The sequence below is a fragment of the Pogona vitticeps genome, chromosome 1 (assembly GCF_051106095.1).
Source record: "Pogona vitticeps strain Pit_001003342236 chromosome 1, PviZW2.1, whole genome shotgun sequence".
Taxonomy (NCBI): Eukaryota; Metazoa; Chordata; class Lepidosauria; order Squamata; family Agamidae; genus Pogona; species Pogona vitticeps.
The window spans coordinates 263,709,297-263,735,030 of record NC_135783.1 but is presented as its reverse complement, the minus strand read 5'-3'; the positions used below and the strand labels follow the sequence as shown (position 1 = coordinate 263,735,030).

General features: G+C 40.7%; 1 protein-coding gene across 8 annotated transcripts in view; it reads left to right on the top strand.

Annotated features, from left to right (window-relative positions):
• Positions 1-25,433, top strand: part of STK33 (serine/threonine kinase 33) — a 93,536-nt gene extending 68,103 nt beyond the window's left edge. For all 8 annotated transcript variants that reach the window (XM_020789896.3, XM_072985730.2, XM_072985734.2 and 5 more), the window contains 5 exons: positions 982-1,094; positions 2,767-2,852; positions 23,516-23,767; positions 23,932-24,015; positions 24,525-25,433. In XM_020789896.3, coding sequence (XP_020645555.3) covers positions 982-1,094; positions 2,767-2,852; positions 23,516-23,767; positions 23,932-24,015; positions 24,525-24,698 — 709 coding nt within the window. In that variant the 3' untranslated portion in view covers positions 24,699-25,433. The remainder of the gene's footprint in view (positions 1-981; positions 1,095-2,766; positions 2,853-23,515; positions 23,768-23,931; positions 24,016-24,524) is intronic.
• The last annotated feature ends 301 nt before the right edge of the window (positions 25,434-25,734 follow it).

The following is a 25,734-nucleotide window of genomic DNA, read 5'->3' as shown; positions in this document are numbered from 1 at the left end:
ACTAATTATCGGAACTATGTTCCACATTCAAATTATCAATTTTGGTGTCTTTTGGAAACCTCCTGCCTGGAGCCTGTCTCCAAGAGGGGTCTAAGTGGGGTTTTGGGGTCTAAATATGCCAAAAGAGATTCCATTCCCTCAACAATATCTGCAGTAAGAGAAGTATAGCAGATATTGTCAAAACAATTCTAATATTACCTGTTTTCACATGCTAAATTAAGTTTATGTGCTAACCCACATTTGAAAATTGGGAATAAGCACTTTTTATGGAGGACAAATGACTAATTAATTGGACAGGAGGATGAATTTTTGTCATTTGCCTACTTGAGAAGTAGGTATGATTTGCCAGCTTCAGCTAAAGGGAATTATCTACACTTACAGCATCTCTTGATAGCTAAATATGATCCAGCAGCTTTGAGTGATGCAGAATCTCCTGCACTTTTGAAAATGCTTATTGGATCTGTCCAAGAAAAGAAACCTACATTATTTCTTTATAACTATTTACTGTCGGTTAATAAATATGATTCACAAGTTCTCAGAGATGAATGGAATAGGGAAATAAACTGTGTTACTTTACCTAATCAATGGAAGAGAGCACTCATACCTTAGTTGTCTATAGATCTTAAGCTACTACTCATCCAATAAAATATCATGTTTAGAGTATACTGGATGCTGCAACAATTCTTTAGGAAGGGCCTGAGCAAACAATCTAAATGTTATACTGTGATTCCTTGTTTTAGCTGGATACATAACTCTGCTTCCATTATTTCTTGAAAACTTACTTTTGAATTTGTAGTGTTCTGACTGCACAGTTTGCTAACCAAGCATAATCATTCAGGACCGAGTGAAAAATGCTATTCTTAAAAATGACTGAGAGAACTGGGAAAGTGCTTATATATAAAGATATAAATAGGATGATAAAGAAATATTTACAAAATCAAAATACACATTCAGCTTCTCTTTTTCCCTTTCCCAAAACAGATTATGTGGTGATCCACCTTTTATAGGAAGCTCTGAAGAAAAGCTTTTTGAAATTATAAAGAAAGGAGATCTTCAGTTTAAACATTCAGTCTGGGAATCAGTCAGTGAGGCTGGTAAGTAGACAACTAAGTTGGTAAATAGGAAAAACAAGCAAATAACAGTGTCAGCATGCAGTTCAATAAATGGCTGAAATATTTTGACCATTTTAGTACCATTAAGGAATGTATTTTCTCAAGAAAGTAAAACTGATGTTAAGAAAAGCTTGCAGATCTCTTAATCTCTGCAGGGATGGAGGACCTATTAGGATGGTCCGCCCAAGGAGACTGATGGATCCAAGTGGTCCTCTCAGTGGCTTTCAATACCATTGACCATGATATCCTTCTGGGCCGTCTCTCTGGAATGGGACTAGGAGGCAGTGTTTTACAGTGGCTGCAGTCCTTCCCGGAGGGGAGAACTCAGAAGGTGGTGCTGCGTGACTCCTGCTCAATGCCCTGGCCATTGGTCTGTGGTGTTCCTCAGGGATCTGCTTTATCACCCATGCTTTTTAACATCTACATGAAAAGACTGGGAGAGGTTGTCTGGAGTTTTGGGGTTCAGTGTCACCAGTTTGTGGATGACACCCAACTCTATCTCTCCTTTCCACCTAATTCCAGGGAAGTTGTCTTGACTCTAAACCAGTGTTTGGCATCAGTAATGGGCTGGATGAGGGCAAACAAACTGAAACTTAATCCAGACAAGACAGAGGTGCTCCTGGTTAGTCAAAAGGTACTGTAGATGAGGGAATAGGGATACTACCTCTACTGGATGGGGTTACACTCCCTCTGAAAACTCAGGTCTGCAGCTTGGGTGTACTCCTAGATTCATCCCTCAGCTTAGATGCCCAGGTCTCAGCGGTTTATTTGCACAGGTAAGGCTAGTGCACCAGTTGTGCCCATTCCTTGAGATGTCGGATCTGGCTACACTGACACATGCCTTAGTTACATCCTGTTTGGAATGCTGAACCGAAGACGGTTCGGAAACTTCAGTTGATGCATAACTCTGCAGCCAGACTACTGACTGGGGCCAGCTACAGGGAGCTTATAATGCACCTGTTAAAAGAATTGCACTGGCTACCAGTCCGTTTCCAGGCCCAATTCAAGTGCTGGCCATTACCTATAAAGCCCTATACCGCTTGGGTCCAGGCTACCTGAAGGACCATATCTCCCTATATGCACCTTCTCGGAGATTAAGATCAGCAGAGGAGGCCCTCCTCTCAGTCCCATTGCCAGCACAAGCACAGCTGATAGGGATACGGGAGAGGGCCTTCTCTGTGGCAGCTCCCAGGCTATTGATTGCTGTCCTTCGGGAGATCAGAGATCAGGGTGGCCCCTTCCCTTTTATCCTTTCGAAAAAAAGCTTAAGATCTATCTCTTCAGGCAGGCTTTTAACAGTTAGAACTGAATCCCTGAATCCCTTTTCAGCAAATAATTTTAATCTTTTCCACGTCTTAATGTTTTAATGTTTTAATTTAATTTTTAAATCATATACAGTATTGTTTGATTTCTCTTTTAATATTTAACTTATTGTGTTTTTAAATTGTGTGAAATTTAATGTTGTGAGCTGCTTTGGGTCCCTTGTTGGGAGAAATGTGGCAAAAAAATAAAACTGATGATGAGGATGATGATGATAAATTAGCCTCACAACATTAGAGGTAACATATTTTGGTAGATTAGAGAACTCAGAAACAACTGAGAGATGCATTTGTTATCACTAACAGAAGAGGTTTATGAATGTCTCTGTTTATAGCCAGAAATGTGTTGCAATTACTTCTGAAAGTAGACCCTGCCCACAGAATCACTGCAAATGAACTGCTTGATTGCCAATGGATAACAGTAAGTTTTCCTTTTATCTTCTTAGATATTCTCCTTATTTTTTTATTTGTTCAATTAATTTTGTTTTTACTTGCTTATAGCACTTTCTGTATAAAGCTTAGTAACTGGAACAGTATGAAAATGACAGGACAGGTGTCACTTGCCATTTTTCTTGTGTGAATACAGATTATACCAATAGCATTTGATGCAAACACTAGTAATTCTTTTGGAAAACCTTGTAAAAGCACTGGGTTTAGGTATTTGGCTGCAGAGCCAAAGGTTGGGAATTCAATTCCCCACTGTGCCGTGCCTCCTGCACGTTGAGCTGGCCTCAGTGTGGTCTTGGACGAGCAGCACAGTGGCAGGGCACCTTCAGAAGAAGGGAATGGTAATCACTTCTGAATATTCTCTATCTGATAAACCCTGAAAAGGTCACTATAAGTCAGAATTGATTTGACAGCACATTTATTATTTATTATTATTGTTGTTGTTGTTGTTGTTGTTGTTGTTGTTGTTGTTGTTGTTCAAAAACTCCAGACACAGTCAACATTATACAAACATTGATTGGTATTATATAGCACATACAAGTTTTAACCAAAAAACCTCAGTGCAGTATGTATGCTGTTCCTAACATTTTTTGTAGCTCTGATGGTGTGATTTCTGAGATTTGCATCTGCTTATAGTACTGTGTGAAATTTCTTGTTCTTCAGCATGGTCTCTATGAATCACACATTTGGGTTAAATCATGGCCTGTGCTGGAACTTCAGAATCTTCTAGAGCTTTTTCTGAAAAGATACATAGTTTAGATTGCCCCTTGCATGCATGCTCCATTCCCCCCAGCCTTCAGTTCCTAATTTTCCGCCATTGTGCTAGGAACGTTTTCGGACAGAGCTCTCGTTTTCCATGGAATTTGCTTGGCTTTTGGACTGTATTTTGACTATTCTTGCTTCTGTTGCCCTTTGATCTTGGACTGTTTTCAACTACTCTTCTGCCTGATGGACTTTGGCTCTTGTTTGACCTTTTCCCCCCACACTTTTGTGGATTGCCTGATTGCTTGATTACTAGGCTTATTGGCTCAGCGGGAGGCACCATTATCGGCTCAGCAGGAGACTCCATTATCTACTTATCTCCTGATTACCGTGAGAACTCAGGCTCCTATAGCCTACTGTGTAATGTTTTATGTCCCCATCAGGCCCTTTTAGTAAATGTAGGGCGTGCTCCTGGAAAATACCTTTTTATGATAAACATAGTCTTTGTTTATTTTGCCTGGGGAACGCTCACAATACTTCTACCTGCCGCCATTGTAAGGAATTTACTAAGGCTGCTTTGAAGGCATGCCAGCAGAGACTTAATCCCTACCTTTGGGAAAAAACTCTGTTTGCAACCCATCCCTCAGAGATGGAGACTTCCTCCAATCCTTCGGTGACTCCTCACTCTGAGACAACTATGTCTCTCCCGTCTACATCTACTTCTAAGTCATCTAAAACTCCTAAGAAAACTGCTTCAGGTCCTTCCAAGAACGCTCCTTCTACATCTAAGGTGCTTGTTTCCAAGGATGCTGCAAAGCCTAAAAAACAGGTGGGACAGCCTAAGAAATCCAAGGCAAAAGAGATCACCTGTCTTCCACCTTTTACACCATCGCTGCCTTCGCCAGTTTTGGAGATTCTTCAAGGGACCAGGAATCCCTATCTGAAGCGGCTCCATCTTTGCCACTCTCCCAGCAACCTGAGGCACCGCTTGAGCCTGGGCGTTCGCCCAGCCCGGACAAAGTTGAGGAGGCTGTCTTATCCAGCCCTTATTCTGCCCATCTTGGCCCTGCAACTGCTGGCTCCACATTCCCTCTCTTGCTCTCCAAGGAGAGACCTTCCTTCTCGCACAAAGGGGTCGAAAAGGCGGCATTCTTCTTCTGATCGGCGTCGTGACTCTGACTTGGAGATTTCCTGATGTCGGAAAAGACACAGGCATGAACGATCTGGGCACAGTCGTTCAGGAAGGAGGAGGACAAAGCATTGACGTCGACATTATGATACCAACTCGACATCGTTGTCCTCCTTTTCAAGCTACCGCAAGCACAGGAGGAGGCGCTATTCTCCCTCTTCAACCTCGAGTTCTTCGCCTTCTCTGTGTCAACGTCGACAGGATCAGAATACTCTGCCTACTATGGACACTACGAAGGCTTCCAAAAAGACTTCTTCCACCTCGACGTCGAGGGCTAAAAGTTCACAACAAACTACTCAGTTCTCCTTAGCAGAGACTACTGCGCATAGAGTCCCATCTGAGGAGGATGACCAACTTTGCAAGGTGTTTTCCAATCAAGATGAAGAGGTTTTCTCTCCATTACAAGCCTAATCACCAGTGGAGGCGGATTCCTTTGAGTAAGATACAGGGAACCCCCATCCATCCTCTCCCTCTGAGGATTTCTCTACTTGTGCCACTCTGCGGTTAGAGGCAGGCCAGTTGAGCCTAGAGTATGTGGCTTGGGTCAGATTCTGCAAGTTTTGGCTTGTTACTCTTTTCAAGGCCGATCACTCCCCTTTTATCGAAGCCCTGCTAAGTGATTCGTTCATTTGCTCAGCACTCCGCCTCTTTTACAAAAAAGCCCAGTCCATAGGTCTCTCCCCCGAATGCTTGGGCAAGGTTAACCTTGATAATGCCTGTAAACTATTGGTATTACGGCTGACGGACATTGAAAGACAAAACCATATTGCAGCCGCCTCCAGAACACGCTCTCCTCTTTTTTTCGAACTACCATTTACAATTGGACAAATGTCCAGGTACTTGGCTTTCCTGGAAAATCCCCAGTTGCGACGTGCTTTTACATTAGCAAGATGCAACGCCATGCCTACACAAGAGCTGGCTGCCTCATTTTCTCACAATGTAAGCTCAACCTGGTGCCGAGACTGTACCTGGAACACCCCCGAAACCTTGGAGCACGTAATATGCAGCTGCCCTAGTTATAAGGACCTGAGGGCTAATTATATTACTCCATTACTTATGGGGCCCCAGGAGTTAGCCCAAATAGCATTTTGTTCTATCTGTTGTCATCAACGGACAAGGAGACTACCACTAGGGTGGCGCTCTTTCTTAACGGTGTCCTAATGAGGAAAAGAGCAAAATCCGACAAAACTACATACTACAAGGTTTAAACCCACGATTGACCAACCAGGGAGTTAATCGACCAAATATGCACGTAAAAGCGGAGCTACTCGGGAACAACTATATAATGGAACAAAGATCCCATTTATATTCTGCTTAATTTTAATTTTGACTTACCTGTTAATTTGTTATTCTGTATATGCCTAATAAAGGTTTCTGAACTGAACTGAACTGATTTCTCTACTTATTCGCTAATGGTGACCAGAATGGCTAATGTTTTAAAAAGGCAGACACAACTTCCACCTCCTCCAACAGATAATCCCATTTTTGGAGACATCGACCGAGAGTCTTCTCAACCACTTAGTATCAATTATATTTCTAAACTGTTTAATCTGATTATGGACGCTTGCTCTCAACCAGCCACCCCTCAAGCTGCTCCTGAGGACATTAGACAAGAGTGTTTAAACACTCATGTTGAGGCTATGACATTCTCCAAACACCAGCGCTTAGCTGCTAGACATGCGGCAGATGTTTCGGCTAAGACATTGAACTCTGCCATAACCCTTCGACGCCATGCTTGGCTCAGGGCATCTGGTATTGTTGAGGATGTGAAAAAGCAAATTGAAGAACGGGCTTTTGATACGAAAGGTTTATTTAACGAAAAGACTGATGAGTCACTCAAATCTATACACGAAAGCAAGAAAACTTCTAAATTGTACACCATTCACCAACAGCCTTGTTTCCAGAAACTACAGTGGCAAAGGCAATTTCCCCAGCAGCAATATCATCAGCAGGCTTCTCAGGGGTACAGGCCTTATAGGAGTTCTTAAGGTAGATCATATCAACAGTCTTCTACCGCTCCACCCTACAAACAGTAAACATCACATAAGCGTCAGTCTTATTGCCCATCTACCAAAAAGTCCAAACAGTACCTTTGACTTTCTCAGCCCCCTGCTTCAAGATCATCACACACACCTTGCCCCATTTTACCACAATTGGCAAAGGATATCAAAAGACAACTGGGTTCTGAACATCATCTGATTTGGCTACCGGCTACAGTTGGTAGAACTTCCTCCTCTAGGACATCTGCAGATAACAATATCCACCCTGGAGGAGGAAGTCCTCACTCTACTCCAAAAGAATGCAATTCAGCAGGTCCCTCGTCAGGACATCCTCAGGGGATTTTGCTCCCGATATTTCACTGTTCCAAAAAAGGATGGAGGTCTCAGGCCCATACTAGATGTAAGGGACCTCAACACTTACCTTCAGCCATGTTGGTTCTGGATGGTCACCATGGAGTCCATAGGACGCATACTTCCACGTCACCATACACCATCATCACAGAAAGTATCTGCAGTTCATAATCAACAGCAAAGTCTACCAGTATGCGGCCTTACCATTTGTTTACAAAGTGCATGGCTCCAGTGGCTGCATTTCTACGTCTACAAGGTGTAAAAGTATTCCCATAAATCGACGATTGGCTCATAGTGTCGCCATCCAGACTGAAAGCTATTCAGGACACCAAATTCACTCCCCACACTCTACAAAGTCTAGGCCTTACCATAAATTTCGAGAATCCACCCTAAGACCTTCTCAAGTTATGAGTTACATAGGAGCAACTCTGGACTCCAGAAAAGCAAGGCTCTTCCTTCCTCCAGAGCGAATCCACAAATTACAAACTGCTCTCCAAAAGTTTCAACCACACTCTCGGGTGTTAGCACTTCATGCACAACATCTGCTGGACCTCATGGCCTCAACTACAGCATCCTTACCTCACGCCAGGTTAAAAATGCGCTCACTACAGGTATGGCTTTTCCATCATTTCGACCCAATGTTAGAGGATCCCAGGAAGAAGATCCTAGTCACCCCAGAGCTAGCAAAACAACTACAATGGTGGAGTTTCTTACCACATCTGCTAATGGGCCGCCCATTTCGCCCCCTACAACTCTCTGCACAAGTAACAACAGATGCGAGTCCCATAGGCTGGGGAGCTCGTTGCCACGGTCATACCATACATGCCCTCTGGTCACATCGTCAGAGAGGACTCCACATCAACCATCTGGAGATGCTAGCAGTAATCAAATCATTCAGGGCCTTCCAGCCACTGATACAGGGTCGTGGTGTACAAGTTGTAACAGACAGCACCACCACCTTGTACTACATCAACAAACAAGGCGGAACAAGATCCTTGACCCTTCTTTACCTTGCGGTGCCCCTGTGGGAGTGGTGTTGCCACCACCACATTTTCCCAGTGGCAATCCACATATCAACATCGGAGAACCAATTAGCAGACGAGCTAAGTCGCCGGAACAGACAATCCCATGAGTGGGAACTAGACGACGATGTGTTCCAGATGCTGTGCTCAAGATGGGGCCGACCAACCATCGACTTGTTCGCCTCTCACAGGAACAAGAAGTGCGAGAGGTATGCATCTCGAGCGGGCAGGGCCTCCGGTTCCCTGGGAGATGCGTTCATGATGCCATGGCAGGACCACCTTCTGTACCTGTTTCCACCGATCCATCTGATTCAAAGGTCTCTAGTCAGGATCAGACAGCAGAGGTCGTTAGCAATCCTCATAGCACCCTACTGGCCACGTCAACCATGGTTCTCTACTCTGAAGGAGTTGGCCACCGAGGTATTCAGACTTCCACCTATGCCACATCTGCTCACGCAAGACTCGGGGAGCGTTCTACATCCAGACGTGAACTCCCTCCACCTAGCGGCGTGGAAGATTTGCCTGAAATCAAAGAGGTGTTAGACAAATACAAAAAACCATCTACAACTTTCTTATACAAATACAAGTGGAATAATTTTATTTGTTTTGCCACTGCGAGAAATCTCCAAACTTCTCCAGTCTCCTTACAGACTCTACTCCTTTATCTCAAGCATCTGTTTGATCTCGGACTTACTTTATTGACGCTTAAGGTGTATATTTCTGCAATAGTTTCCTTCCAGCCCAGAGACTCAGAATCTTCACGTCTCTTTTCTCATCCTACACTGAAAGCATTCTTAAACGGGTTGGTCAACATTCGGCCTCCTACAAGGCCTCCTGTACCTCAATGGTCCCTTACATTGGTTCTGCAATCACTTATGAAGCATCCATTTGAGCCTATGGCTTCGTGTGATATTAAGTTTCTTTCCCTAAAGACTCTGTTTCTAGTTGCAGTTACGTGTGCTAGAAGAGCAAGTGAGTTGGCAGCCCTAAAGTCTGATCCTCCTTACTTGCAATTCTATAAGGACAAATTTATGTTGTTTCCAGATGTTTCGTTCCTGCCTAAAGTTGTTACAGATTTTCACCTCAGTCAACCTATTTCGTTACCTACCTTGTTTTCTAATCCTTCGTCTGACGTTGAAAAAATGCTCCATTCCCTGGAAGTTAGAAGGCGTTAGCATATTATGTTTCCAGGACAAAGGACTTTCGGAAAGCTGAAAGACTCTTCCTGTGCTTCTTGGGACCACACAAGGGTTGTGCAGCATCATCTTCTACGTTGTCACGGTGGCTCGTCTCCACTATTACTCTTGCCTATCAACTTGCAAGTAAAGAGGTGCCTGAAGGTCTTAAGGGACATTCCACAAGGTCCATGGCAACATTTACTGCCTTACTATGTGGTGTGGACATCCCAGACATCAAGGCAGCAACATGGTCCAGAGTGTCCACATTTGTCACCCACTACAGACTGGACCTTCGGGCAAAGAAGGAGACAAGTTTTGGAAGGGCTGTCTTGACATCTGTCCTGCAGTGATGGCCCTCCTTCCGGTAAGTTAGCTTGCCAGTCACCCAAATGTGTGATTCACAGAGACCACGATGAAGAAAGAGAGGTTACTTACCTGTAACCATGGTTCTTCAAGTGGTTCTCTGTGAATTCACACATTCCCACCCGGCCTCCCCACTATCCATCACTGCTTCTCTTATAATGAGCTCTTGCTCTAGCAATGGCAGATAAATGGAACTGAAGGTTGGGGGGAATGGAGCATGTGTGCAAGGGGCAATCTAAACTATGTATCTTTTCAGAAAAAGCTCTAGAAGATTCCGAAGTTCCAGCGCAGGCGCTGATTTAACCCAAATGTGTGAATTCACAGAGAACCACTTGAAGAACCATGGTTACACGTAAGTAACCTCTCTATATTGTTCCAAAAGCCCCAATGATTGTGGGGACCACTGAAGTGTGTTTCTTCCAGAGGTGAGATGTTTCAGTTGCCAGGTCTCTGTACCTTTTAGTTTTTCCAGTTCTTTATTTTCAACTCTGGTATCCCCTAGAATTGCAGTGTCAATGATCTGGACATTTCTTCGTTCTATTCCTACTATATCTGGTGTGTTATGTTCAAGGTGTCTGTCCATTTGGATCCGGAAATCCCACAAGATTTTGACTTCCTCATTTTCTGACATCTTCTCTACCTGATGTTCCCATGGGTTTTTGGAGGCTGGCAAGTTATATTTTTTGCACAATGACCAGTACATTAACTTTGCCATTCTATCATGTATAACTCTATAATCTATTTGTGCAATCTTTGGACATTCACAGATGAGGTGTGACACAATTTCATCTTTTTCATGACAGAGCTAGGCGGGGTATAAATAGAATAAATAGAATAAATAAATAAATAAATCAAGCCTTCGGTTTCCTTTTTAAGGGTCCTCAGTTTTAGCCATTCCCATGTTGAATTATGATCATGTTTTATATCAATATTTCTCAGGTGTTGTCCATGTAGTGGTTTATTTTTCCAGCTGTTTAATTCCTTTTCAAATTGTTACTTGTATTGAGCCTTTGTTTCTGTTGTTTTCAAAATATTCTCCATGTTCACTGCTTTCAGTAATTTTTCTCTGCTTGTAGTGATATAATCATTTAGGCTTCTTTTTTCTTCTTCTGCTACCTCCTGTATTTTTAGTAATCCATGGCCTCCGATTTTTCATGGTAAATATAATCTGTTCACATCACTTTTTGGATGTAGTGTGTGATACATGTTCATTAGTTTCCATGTTTTTTGATCCAGTTCTTCTCGTTCATTTTTAGTCCAATCTATTATTCCAACTCGATATCTAATTACTGGAACGGCCCATGTATTTATGGCTGTGATTGTATTTTCCCCATTTAATTTTGATTTTAAGGTTTTCCACAGTCTTTTGATATATTCTCTTTCTGTCAGTTCTTTAACTTTTGTGTGCATGATGTTGTCTGCTTCTAGTGTTCCAAGGTATTTATAATTTTAATCACTTGAGAGTGATTTTATAATATTGCCATATTTTAACTCTATTCCATCTAGTTTTTGGATCTTACCACGGTATATAGACAGCGCTGCACATTTGTCAATTCCAAATTTCATTTGGATATCTTCACTAAATATTTACACTGTGTTTAGCAGTGATTCTATCTCTGTGGAACTTTTTGCATATAACTTTAGGTCATCCATGTATAATTGTATGATTGATTTTTTCAGCTTGTTGTGCAATATGGTAGCCCAATCCAGTTTTATTTAAAATTATTGACATGGAGATTAGTGAGGTGTTAAACAGCAGTGGTGACAAAGAATCCCCCTGAAATATTCCTCTTTTGATGTCAACTTCCCCAATTTCTTCACCATGGGCCATTCAGATGGTTTTCCATTTTCCATGTATTTCTTGAGGAACTTCTGACTGTTTTTACTAATTCCAAATATTTTTAGGCAGGTATTAAACCAGCTCTGTGGACGTGACTGGAAGTGAAAGGAAAGTCCAGTGCTGCAAAAAACAAACAAACAAACAAAACAAAAAACAAAAACAAAACAAAAAACTGCATAGGAACCTGGAATGTAAGATCTATGAACGTTGGGGAGCTGGAGGTGGTCAAACAGGAAATGGCAAGAATAAACATTGACATCCTGGGCATCAGTGAACTAAAATGTACAGGAATGGGCGAATTCAGCTCAGATGATTATCATATCTACTATTGTGGGCAAGAATCCCATAGAAGGAATGGAGTGGCCCTCATAGTCAACAAAAGAGTGGGAAAAGCTGTAATGGGATACAATCTCAAAAATGATAGAATGATGTCAATACGAATCCAAGGCAGACCTTTCAACATCACAATAATCCACGTTTATGCACCAACCACCATTGCTCAGGAGACTGAAATTGAACAATTTTATGAAGATTTACAACACCTTCTAGAACTGACACCAAAGAAAGATGTTCTTCTCATTCTAGGGGACTGGAATGCTAAAGTAGGGAGTCAGGAGATAAAAGGAACAACAGGGAAGTTTGGCCTTGGAGTTCAAAATGAAGCAGGGCAAAAGCTAATAGAGTTTTGTCAAGAGAACAAGCTGGTCATCACAAACACTCTTTTCCAAAAACACAAGAGGCAACTCTATACATGGAAATCACCAGATGGGCAATATCGAAATCAGATTGATTATATTCTCTGCAGCCAAAGATGGAGAAGCTCTATACAGTCAGCAAAAACAAGACCTGGAGCTGACTGCGGCTCTGATCATCAGCTTCTCATAGCAAAATTCAAGGTTAGACTGAAGAGAGTAGGAAAAACCACTGGGCCACTCAGGTATAATCTAAACCAAATCCCTTATGAATACACAGTGGAAGTAAAGAACAGATTTAAGGAACTTGATTTGGTGGACAGAGTGCCTGAAGAACTTTGGATAGAGGCTTGTAACATTGTTCAGGAGGCAGCAACATAAACCATCCCAAAGAAAAGGAAATGCAAGAAAGCAAAGTGGCTGTCCAACGAGGCCTTAGAAATAGCAGAGAGGAGAAGGGAAGCAGAATGCAAGGGAGATAGGGAAAGTTATAGAAAATTGAATGCAGACTTTCAAAGAATAGCAAGGAGAGACAAGAGGGCCTTCTTAAATGAACAATGCAAAAAAATATAGGAAAAACCAGAGATCTGTTCAGGAAAATTGGAGCTATTAGAGGAACATTTTGTGCAAAGATGGACATGATAAAGGACAAAAATAGGAGGGACCTAACAGAAGCAGACGACATCAAGAAGAGGTGGCAAGAATACACAGAGGAATTATATCAGAAAGATTTGAATATTCCGGACAACCCAGACATCCTGGAGAGTGAAGCCAGACATCCTGGAGAGTGAAGTCAAGTGGGTCTTAGAAAGCCTGGCTAACAACAAGGCCAGTGGAGGTGATGGGATTCCAGTTGAACTATTTAAAATCTTGAAAGATGAAGCTGTTAAGGTGCTACATTCAATATGCCAGCAAGTTTGGAAAACTCAACAGTGGCCAGAGGATTGGAAAAGATCAGTCTACATCCCAATCCCAAAGAAAGGCAGTGCCAAAAAATGCTCCATCTACCGTACAATTGCACTCATTTCACATGCTAGCAAGGTTATGCTGAAAATCCTCCAAGGTAGGCTTCAGCAGTATGTGGACCGAGAACTCCCAGAAGTACAAGCTGGATTCCGAAGGGGCAGAGGAACTAGAGACCAAATTGCTAACTTGCGCTGGATTATGGAAAAAGCCAGAGAGTTCCAGAAAAGTATCTACTTCTGTTTCATTGACTATGCAAAAGCCTTTGACTGTGTGGACCACAGCAAACTATGGCAAGTTCTTAAAGAAATGGGAGTGCCTGACCACCTTATCCATCTCCTGAGAAACCTATATGTGGGACAGGAAGCAACAGTTAGAATGGGATATGGAACAACTGATTGGTTCAAAATTGGGAAGGGAGTACGACAAGGCTGTATATTGTCCCCCAGCTTATTTAACTTATATGCAGAATACATCATGCGGAAGGCTGGACTGGAGGGATGCCAAGCCGGAATAAAGATTGCTGGAAGAAATATCAACAACCTACAATATGCAGATGATACCACTCTGATGGCAGAAAGTGAGGAGGAATTAAAGAACCTTGTAATGAGAGTGAAAGAGGAGAGTGAAAAAAAAACGGTCTGAAACTCAACATCAAAAAAACTAAGATCATGGCCACTAGTCCCATCACCTCCTGGCAAATAGAAGGGGAAGATATGGAGGCAGTGACAGATTTTATTTTCCTGGGCTCCATGATCACTGCAGATGGAGACAGCAGCCACGAAATTAAAAGACGCCTGCTTCTTGGGAGGAAAGCAATGACAAATCTTGACAGCATCTTAAAAAGCAGAGACATCACCTTGCCAACAAAATTCCGAATAGGAGAAGGGGACGACCGAGGATGAGATGGCTGGGCAGTGACTGCGAAGCAACCAACATGAATTTGACACAACTCCGGGAGGCAGTGGAAGATAGGAGGGCCTGGCGTGCTCTGGTCCATGGGGCCACGAAGAGTCGGACACGACTAAAAGACTAAATGACGACGATTCAACCAGCTGTGTGGCAATGAGTCAGATTCCAAGAAACCGGGCCTTCTCGGCAGTTGCCCCTCGGCTGTGGAACACACTTCCCACTGAAATTCGGCTGGCACCCTCGCTGGGCGTGTTCAAAAACCAACTAAAAACATGGTTATTCAGACAGGCCTTCCCCCCAGTCACCTAAGTTCCTTCCCCCTTTTTTCTGGTTCTTAATGTTGCCATCTTGGATAATATTAATTATAATAATTGCATTATGTTAGTTATTTTTCTACATTGTTTTAATGTGTTTTAATTTTTGTAAGCCGCCCCGAGTAGACGTTGTCTAGAGGGGCGGGGTAGAAATTGAATAAATAAATAAAATAAATAAATAAATAGTCTATGAAGGCCATGTTAAGGTTTGTTTTTCATTCTTTTGCCTTCTTCAGGATCATTTTATCAATAAGCCTCTGATCTTTTGTGCCTCTTGACTTTTTAAAGTTCCCTTTCTATTCAGCTGGATATAGGGAGTTTCCGGTTAAATGTTTATATATAGATCTTGAAACTACTCCTGTGAGGAGCTTGAACATTGCTGGAAGACATGTAATTGGTCAATATTTACTGGGTTCATTGCCCTTCTGATGATCTTTTAGTATCAGAAATGTGTGGCCTGTTGTCATCCAGTCTTCAGTTGTAGAATTTTGAAGTAAGTGGTTAAATTGCACTGCTATATGTTGATGGATACTTGTTAGATGCTTTAACCAAAATCCATGCAGATTGTCTGGACCAGGTGCACTCCAATTTTTCATATGCTTTACTTGCCTCTTAATCATTTCACTTCTTATTACAAAAATCATCCATGTGTTTTCCTTGAATTTTTACAAATGTATTTAATCCATGAGGCGTTTTTGTTACGTCCGGTTGGGCTTTCCTACATCTCTTTCCAAAATTTTAGAGTATCATCTTTACATGGGTCTCATTTCTTCTGCTTTGCATTTTCTCCTTGTGACGTATAGAATAATAGTTTATTTCGAAATTGTGTGTTTTCTCTATATTGTTTTGAGCATCCATCATATATTTCAGTTTTCTTTGCTGTAGCTGTTAGCCACTGTTTTAATTCTTCCATAATTTCAAGAATCATTTTCCTTTCTAGGTCATATATTTTGCATTGTCTGGCTTTTACTTTTTCATTTTTTAAGTTTTGAATCTTTCCATTGTTTTAAGTCTCTAATGTCTGCACACAATTTGTTTATTTTTCTTTCCAGATGAATTTTCCAGTTTGGGGTGTCATGAGTTTTCTGGGGATTTGCAGCTTGTAACCACGGCTGCTATGTTAACTGTGCTATACATGAGCTGGTTTGTGTCCTTTAGCATGTTGGTCAGGATTGTTCTGATGACAGCATTTGCATAATTAAGTAGATCTTTTACTAGTTTACTTTGTAATTGGTGGAAATTGGGAAGCCTTTGTTTTTCTGTGTTCTGGCTAATATATTTATTTATTTATTCGATTTTTACCTCGCCCCTCTAGACAACGTCTACTTGGGGCGGCTGATATAGGTTACCTAATATAGGTTACTATTTATTTCCTCAGTGATGTTTGCCATTCTGTCAACTCATAATTTCTGGGTTGTTCCCTAAGTTGTTCCTCTGTTGATATTTTTCTTCCACTATTGTGTCTACCTCTACCCTCCATTTGTCTTCCATATTATGGTCATTGTCCTATGTTGATTTTGCTCCCTTTTCTAGTTCTTTCAATTCCAGTTCTGCAAACACTTTACTCTGAATGATAAACCTTCTCTGTTCCATTAATCATTGTTCAGTTATGTCACTACTTGGGTGTTTCCTTTTCCAAATTTCCATAATTCTTTTCTGAAAACCACGGGCTGTTGGGTTTGCCTCATAATAACATTTTGTAATATCTCAATTTGGCGAGAGTCCAAGTTTTGCATTTACATTGTTCCAATAGCTTTGCAGCAGCCTGTCCTCGTCCCTCAGCAGGGTCTGCTGAGTCTTGTAGCCCGTTTACCACTAGATGCCCAGGAGCTATAGCATCTGACGTGGTCCTTGTTGACCCGGGCAACGGCCGATCTAGTGTGGATTTCTGTTATGTCTCAAGTTAATTGATGGTTGGTGGACACAGTTGGTCTGGCTTGTCAGCTGAGACCTGTCATGCTTGGGAGATCCTTCAGCATAGCTTTCAACCTCACTGAAGCATGCAAGTCCCTAGGCCTCAACAAGGCTTGTGCCCATAGATGGGGATAATGATGATGATGATGATGATGATTCAAAAACATTAGGCACAAATAACATTATAAAAACATTGACTGATATTATATAACAGATACCTAAGTATCTTTTAAATATCAGCACAATATGTATGCTGTTCCTAATATTGCCATATTTTGTAGTTCTGTTTATTTCCTATCATCATCATCATCATTAAGAGATCAATTCAAACATCTTACAAGAATGTGCTCTCTCTGTTCTCATGATCTGATGGATGGAAAAGGAGAGAGGAAAGGGGATATAGCCTTCAACAGAAAAACATTCTCTATTCCTGCCCAACAATCTGATTGTGGTGTTCATTCCCACTGAAAACTGAAGCAGACTTTAAACTTCTGCCTTGACAGCCTAGGTGATTTCAAAGTGTTCAGATGTGTACCACTGAAAGTGGTTTATCATGTAGAGGTTTTTCCTGTGTAAAAAAAAAAAAGAATTAACCCCATGGGGCACAATGTCATATGATGCTCTTAAGATTTGATGCATTTAGCACTGACTGGTCCCATCAGGAGATTATAGGTACCTACACCAAAAAATTGTAAGGCACGAGACATCATTCTACATAATTAGATGTGACATTTTAAAAAAAGAAACCAGGTACAGTGCATTCTAAATAAACAATCAAGTGCACAATCCATTGGGAACTTCAGCAAACTTTGCTGAAATGGAATTCATTGAGGATTGCTCCCCAAAGTGATTCCCTAAAGTAATTGTCTTAAAATAGTACTCACATTTACAGTGTAGTCCTATACATGGCTGCTCAGAGTAAGTCCCATTACATTCAGTAGGACGTATTCCCAAGTAAGCATATGTAGGATTATTGCCTTAAGGAAATAGTTGCTTTTCATTATAAATATCCTACAACACATATATTTCTTTGTTCAGTGTAACTGAAGTTTTAGTGACTTCAAAGGTTCACTGATAGCAAGGGAAATAATAATAATAGCAGTTAACCCAGATAAGCTCTCATGTACTTTCAACTACTTTTCCAGACTTCCCAGTTTTTTATTCTGAATCTTCTAGGCTGCAGTCTGGTGGTTTGTATAAGGATATTCCAGATGTGGGATGTTTTGGATCATCCCCTTTAAGGGCAGAAAAAAATAAACCTGGCCTCAAAGGGAGAGGGATAACCTTGCAAATTCTGTCCTGCCTATTGCAGAAATTTAAGCAGTCCCTGCCTCCCTGATGGCAGTTAAAGTTAAAAAGGAGATGTTTCATGAGTAGATTGGAATAAGGATTAGGTACAGAGAGGCTGTAGTTTCTGTGTTCCCCTGAGCTGTCCTCATAATTCCACTTAATCAAGTTGGCCCATACCTGGAGTTCATGAAGTATTTAATTATTAGCATGTGTGGGTAAGCATGTATTTGAGTACAGTGGTGCCTCGCATAACGTTTTTAATTGGTTCAAAAAAAAAAACCTTATGCGAAAAAAACTTTATGCGAAACACCATTTCCCATAGGAATGCATTGGAAACCGGTTAATCTGTTCCAATAGGCACGGATTGGCGTCCTTAAGCGAAAAAACCCATAGGAAACATTGTTAAACGATACAATGTTTCCTCCATTGGAATGTATTGAAGCCGACTCAATACATTTCAATGGCTTTGCAAAGTCAATTTTTGCAAATTTAAGTGTGTCATAAAAGGGTCAAAAATGGTTTTAAATGCTTGGATTAGCTTCTGCACCCTCTAAAACGGATGCAAAAGTTAATTTGGCTTTGATCTGACTTTTTGTTAATTTATGGTGAATTTTTCCCCCCAACTTTTGACAGCTGTCAAAATCTGACAGCTCCATTGTTTCCTATGGGGGAGAAAAAAATTCACAAAAAATTAACGAAAAGTCAGATCAATGCCAAATTAAGTATGCACACATTTTAGAAGGTGCACTAACGATTCCAAGCATTTAAAACCATTTTTCAACATGTTAAGACACTTTTGTAATTTTAAAAATGAACATCGTTAAGTGAAGCAGGGGACCTAAAACCAAAAACGTTAAGCGAAGCATGGTCCCAAAATCGCTATGTGAAAATCGCCCATAGGGAAAAACGTTATACGAAGCACAATCTGACTCTGAAAAAAATAAACGTTAAGCGAAAAAAACGTTAAACGAAGCAAACGTTATGCGAGGCACCACTGTATTGTGTTTTCATTTTCAACTACTGAAGCTTCTTTTCTTTCTTTTGCCTTCTCCTTGACAAAACTTTTGTTCTTACTGAGTACAAAAATGTGTTCTCCAGTAACTTTGTTTTTGTATGCTCCATCTCTCACAAATTGTTTACCAGTAACCAGTTTATTAGTCCCACTGTGAGCCCTGCCAATCCTTGCTGAGTCACCTGGTGCTCCATCTTCCTTTCCCTGCTCTATAAATTAGGACAATGGTGCTTGTAATGAAACGGGGTTTATTAAAACAAGGGGAAAATCAACAACAGTAACCTTTTGAAACTGTCCTGGATTAGTTTCAGGCACTGCCTGGGTGTCAGGTCTCAAGTCTGGAGGTTCTGAGTTAACATGGCTTGGAGGGGTTTCTGTGTAGTCCTCTTTAATAGGGTTAGTCCCTGTTGTGCCACTAGATGGGTTCAATAAACAGGGAGGGCTTATACACCCACACTGAGGGCAGCAATACCAATTTCTGGCTCCCACTCCCCTTGGGTCACTGTTTCCTGACTTGGCAGGCTTGCTGCCATCTCTCCACCAGTGTCATGCCTGGATTGCTCCCTCCTGGGCTTGGCAGCAATGCTGTCCCCTCTTGCAGTTCACCCAGTGTGAACCATAATGGACTTGAGGTGCCTCTTCACCTGGTTCTTAGACACATGGACAAACTCCCTGGTCTAGGGGTCTTCTTTATAAATGTATTTACCCCAAGGCTCTGGACAGCTCCAGGTCCTCAGGGAGCTCTACATCTAGGTGGTAGGCCTGCTCCTCTGGGTTCTCTACCACATACCCCATGGACTCTCTTCCTCCATGACCCCCTTGGGGAACAAGTCTGCAGTCTGCACTCCTTGGTCTCCCTTTCACTTGTCTTCCCCAATACCACCACCTCCCACCTCTACTTCCAGTCCCTTCTTTGTACTTCCTAGGTCCCAGGGGTCTTTCCCTTCCTCTAGAAATGTCTCCTCCAGACCTGAGTGTTCAGTCTGACCTGCCCATTTCAGGAGTCTTGTTTGAGTTCCCTCCTCCTGGTGACTGAGTACTTTCAGTCAGCGTTCCCCTGGAGAGTCATCAGCCAACAACACCTCTGGGCAGCTCTCAGTACGGAACTCAGCTTCTGGAACTCAGCTTCTGGGGGAAGGTGAGATGGACTGCTGACAGGTTCCTGTGCCACCATTCCCTTCCTCACAGGCACCGTGTCCCCTGTTAGAAAATGTTCTTGTATTCCTATTAAACCCAAACCCTCTATTTCAAAAGACAATCCTGTGTGCTTTGTTGGTCTTTTCTCTCTCTCAACAGGTACCTCAAACAAGTTGGTTCTGCCAAAGGTAAATGAACTCGAATTTTTGTAGCAATCACACATGAAATAGCAAAATATATTTTCTTTGATTATTATATTATCCATGCAGTTTCTTCTTGCCAATTGAAATGATTTTTTAAACCTACTTTATTTTCCTCTGGGTGTTGGGGTGTGGGAGTACTGCCATTCAGAACAGAGTCAACTGGAGATCACAAAGTGGAAAATGTGTTCCTGACATAATGCTAGATGCCGCATGATGGAGGGGCATACTGTTTCATTCTGTGCTTTGAATCTCACTAACATGCACTCCCTTCAAATCTGAACTAAAAAAGCGTGAAGGAAAGACAAAAGAAAATGAAACAATCTAAAAGGCAACCAATTAGTAATTCTCCACTTTCCCCACAATTAGCACCAGATGCTAGCCAATTAGACTCAACAGGTGTTCAAATGAGGCAATACAGACAATTAACTTAAGTGGTTCCACTTTCTTAAAAACTGTCAGAACGCAACCACCCTTCCATTTCATGTGCTATTTAAGTATTTGTAGCTCTTTAAAACATAGGCTTTTTTTCCTAAGGCCACAACTCAGCCTCTTATTTTGTAGGTGTGATTTGGTGCACTTAGAAATTTAATTACCTGGATGTGCTTGCAAATAAGGTAGTTATTTGGATGTCTGCAACATCAATTTGTCTGCAGTTAATTACAGATGTAAATTTGCACCTGCAAAATTGGAGTCCACATCTGAAAATCATTCTATAAATTCAGAAGGACTGGGAATACATTACCTTGTTTCATGTAGAACTAATTCTCTCTGTGCTTGTCTATCTTATCCCATACCCTCTGCATTCAAAAACACCCCCCTACCCACTCCTCATATTAAAGCTGTAGGAAAGCCGAAACTGGAATAGATTGTTAGAGATGATATAATCTAGTGATTGGAAAAAGGAACACAAATCTAGTTACATTGTCCAAATGTTTAATGCCATAGATGTATCCATGGTATGGGAGTGAGGGGAATCATACCCTTTGTAGTTCTATGACTCACACATGTGGATTCTATGACTTTATGTAGCATGGTTTGGAATATTCTGGAGTTAAACAAAGTTTTGGAGGAAATCTTCTCTTTTCTGCCACAGTGCATGCTGATAAGGTATGTCTCCTGTTAGATTCTTTTTGTCTACCTCAAAAGCACTTGGAGTGTTCATAGAGATTTTCTTTCAGTTGCCAAAGAGCTACTGAGCACTTATTCATTCTTTCTTCTGTAAGTAAATCAAATAACTGGATTTGCCTTTTATTTACTGTTTTTGTGCTATCCTCAGATGCTTTCTGTGTGACCCAGAGGGTTGTGGCCTTGCCTTAGAAATGTAATATCCACGAGATTAAAATCTCTGCAACCAACTGGGCTAAAAGGTGGCCGTCCCTCTCCTTGGTTGAGCGGCATCTTACTGATTTTTGTAACATTGCCAGGGCACTGTGAAACAGACACAACATAATGGGGCTTCCCTTCATTTACACTGTGGTGTGGGATCATTGGAGGCTTCTAGTTTCATGGACCAGGATCAGTCATCAGCCTCTTCACATCACTTTGCTGTTCCTGACCTGAGGCTAGTCTCATCCAGATCTTTAATAACAATGGATATGCATTGTGCTGCATACACATGTTCTACAATAGATCTTGACACCAGTCAACTTTTGGCAGATTTAGGGCTTCTACTTTGGTAATAATAATATCTATCAAATAAACTCAGACTTATTCCAACCCTTTTCAGAGTTTTCTAGGTAAAAATAACTCAAGAGTGCTTTACCATTCCTTCTTCTGGGGGCATCCTAGGACTGTGTTGTTTGCCCAAAGCCACATGGGCTGGTTCTTCTGGGATGCACAGTAGAGAATTGAACTCCTGACCTCTGGCTTTGCAGTCAGATATTATGCATATTATTAGACACAAAAGTGCATGCCCCAGTCAAACCAATTAAAGTCTATGGAGGAGAATCCGTGATGTTTGTGAGTTGCCTCTGTGTCCAGCTGCTTTGCTACATGATTGTTCTTAATATCTGGCTTGTGTAATGCAGCATATAGCCATTTTGTAATGATGATGTGAATGTCCTGTGTGTACCCTATCTCCACATGTTTATAACACTTTAAATTGTTTTCACTTCTTCTCTGTCTATAAACAAACCTTATCTGCAGGTCTACATGTTCCAGCAGCTTGGAGGTCTAACATTATTTTTTTTAAATGGAAAATTCTATTGTACCTGTAGTCTTAATGGTTCTAGAGGTCTGTGTAAGATTATACTATTATGAACACCAGTAGGTTGTATTATTGGACCCACAAAAACAGCTTCATCATTACCAGAACTGCAATGCCCCCAGCTATTGTTTTGGATCTGATCTTGACAATGCTCCTGCATTTAGTACAAACACCAAATTCTGCAGTGATAATAGTTGTTCTTGTGCCCAGCTGGAGCACTCACATAGCTATTATCTGGGACTGTTGTTTTCTCAACAGCAGTGACAATAGGAGCTCAGATTTATGTGGAATAAGAATGTGATCAGAATAGTTTTAGCATCACCATCAGTCATGTCTTCCTCTTCCCCAGATACAGCAATAGATTTTTGGAAATTGTTTTTATACCAACACAATTCTTTGTGAGTATGGAGAGGAACGGGAAATTTCATACTTACATCAGTGCACTCCATGCCCCTTAACATGTACCATGGAAGATTCAATGTTAGCTGCCCCAGATGGTCTTGATGTTGCCTGTTATTTGATGAAAATTATCTGATATATTTATTAATTGTACTTGATGCTTTTGATGCAATCAAAGGAAAGTTTTGGCATACAGATGTACATTTTAAAAACATCTAAGTTTTTTTTAAAGCAGAGTAAAGTTTTTCATCCTTATTTCACTTTATGTACAGCATGCTTTTAAAAAATAATGATTCCTCACAATAAATCCTTTAGTATATTGCATTTTGTATTTATTGGGTGTAGCAGTGTTTTCTCTTGGCAGTACACTGCTATTTCTGTGTTTACATATTTGAAGTCTAGAAATGAGAGATTAGAAAGACTTTTAAGTCTCATTTACTTATGAGTAGGTGAATGACTTCTCCATCTAACCATTTCAAGAAACAGCCTTAAAGAGGACAGTGCTAATCATAATATCTAGATTTTGAGAATGATGGTGGCCAAAAGCTGTTATTCATCTAAATAAAGTATAAGTTTTCTTGAGAAAACATCTGCAGTGTTGGTGATAACAACAGTTGCTTCTGGTATGTTTTGGCTAGAATGAAGACGATATATGTACAAAGATGTTGTACAAATGTAATGCTAGTCAATAGAAGACCTGGCTTCAGTTGTAAAGTTCTTTTTCAGGTTTACATTGTAAATGTATGAGTTCAATTATTGTCAAGAGGAGAGCAAGCTTTTTCTCTTGGAGTCCTTGAAGCCTCATATGATACACAACTGTTTTGAAAAGAATTAAAGAAATACTTAAGTTTCCTAAAACAAAATCCTATAGCACAAAAGCGGATGGCTTTTCTGTTTTGTTGTTCATAATAAATCAATCAGATAAAAGTAAACTTATTGTTACTACTCAGGGTGAAACACGCATTATTCAGAGGCCGTTTAATGTCCTTGAGTTGATGAAGAAGTGGAATAACAGCTCTAGTGCAGAGAGCAGAGAAACAGGCATTCTTGAAGATGAACTAAATATTGCATCATCTTCTACACAATCAGAGGAAATCCATAAAAGTCAAGACAGCCCTGTTAGCAGCAATGGCAACTCTGATCCCAGTATAGAAACAGAAACAGAGAGTGGGAACAGTAAACCCCCAACACCAACAAAACAGGTAAACATTAACTATGATACTCATTAGATATAATACATTAAACTAGACAGTACCATAGAACTGTGTTGGTCAAGACATGATTTGTGTTAGGTTTATTATTATTCTTTTGCATTTTTCACTTTGATTTCTATTTAAAACCAAATGTCTTTTATTCTTTTTTTCAGGTTAAAAAGAAAAAAGATCATTCCAGTGTTTTACAAAATGGGACACTTAAAAAGAAAACTTCTTCGGTTAAATTATCTTCCCATGTGAGCATTACTCATTTTTTCCTTCTTAATCAAGGGGTCAGTTCAGTCCTGTAGTAGCCGCCAGCTAAGAACTTTAAGAGTTTCTGAGGTTGGCATTCAGTTTGCACTAATCTGGGATAATATGGAACCAATGGCTGAAATACTGTGCTTAGCATAATAGGTGGCACTAGAATAGGGACATTGGATCAGTGGATAAGAATTCTACATAAATGTCATTGATTCAGATGGGCCTACTTTAGTTGTGACTTACATTAAGAGAATTTCAGCCATTTAAAAAATGTGAGCCAGTGCTTTTAAATCAGCCTTCCTCAACAAGTTCTCAACCCTCCAAAATCTTCTGTGATGCATACCTACTGTATTTGTTACAGTAGCACAGAAAACTGTATAACCTACTGCATACAGATACTCCCACTTTACTCTTCGTTGGGATGTGCACTACCACAGTTCCCTCCTATTTCCTTACCAGCACAGTCAATATTAAATGTTGTTCATTGGTTTTGTTGTTTCAGAGTGCGTCAGGTTCAGTGTCTCCAGGGGCAATTGCAAAGCGGAGTCTGGATAATCAGGAGAAGAAAATTGAAATAGAAAAGTGCTCTTTTTCTTCAAGTCAAGGATCATCAAGCAAAAGTACACAAAAATCAACTGTCCTAAGTAGCTTACACAAAACAAAAAAGAAATCTTAGGGGACATCCATCTATTCAGAATTCAGTTCTTATAAAGTAACAATTGCTGGTGCCAAACTGTGGCAACTGTATAAAAAAGGACCAGTGTATCCTGAACTCTTATGCCTTCTTTGTTGTTCTGAGACCTATAATCGTCAAGAGCTCCAGCTTCACAGTAGTGCTGATAAAAATTCTAAAGCAGTGTGAATTCCTAACCTATATGAGGGCATCCACTGATAGTACTACTTTCAGAGCACAGAGCTGTGTTTAAAAAAGGCTTTAATGATTGTAGACTAGCAGGCATCATTCCGGCAAGCAACTAGCTTCTTTGAATCCACTTGCTGTGTTTTGCTGAAGATTGTCTAGTATTGTCACAGAGATTTGTGAAGGGGAATGTAGGAAGCCAAATCTGAAATAGCTAAATGATGTGTATGTTTGTGTGGATATGTTTTAATAACTCTGCAGTTTGCACCTGAAAGAATTTGCTAAGATTTTGCTTGTCAACAGTTAAGTGTTATAACTTGTCCACCAAAGTCAGTGAAAATTGTTTTGGATAGTTTTTTTTTTGCACTACTGTCTGTTTAGGGAACTTCGAACATTTGTAGGTATTATGAAAAGTGCTAAGGTTCATTTTGCTGCTAAATTTCACACTTATTTAAATAAAACAGGTCTAAGAGAAATACTTCTCACATGCTAGTTAATCTTCATTTCTAAAAAAGGGTCATGCTCTGAAATAAATGTTAAATGTTTATAAAATTTTCTTATGTCCTTTGTTTAATTTTTCCCCATTAGATTATGTTTGAAGATATACATGTAACATGTGTTCCACCATGAAACTATTCAGGCTGTTAGGCTAAATATTTCTATGGAGCTTTGATCCAAATATTTTCATAACAAGTTGCCATTGTTTCAGAATTTATGAGAAATGAAGCATAATTCATCCCATGATTGTAAGTAGCCCTGAGTCCCACTAGAATTATCCAGTGGTTTAGTGAGCCTGGAGCTTGCTTGACCTGTCTCTGCTGGAAGCCCAGTCTTTGCAAGCTCCAGAGAAGAT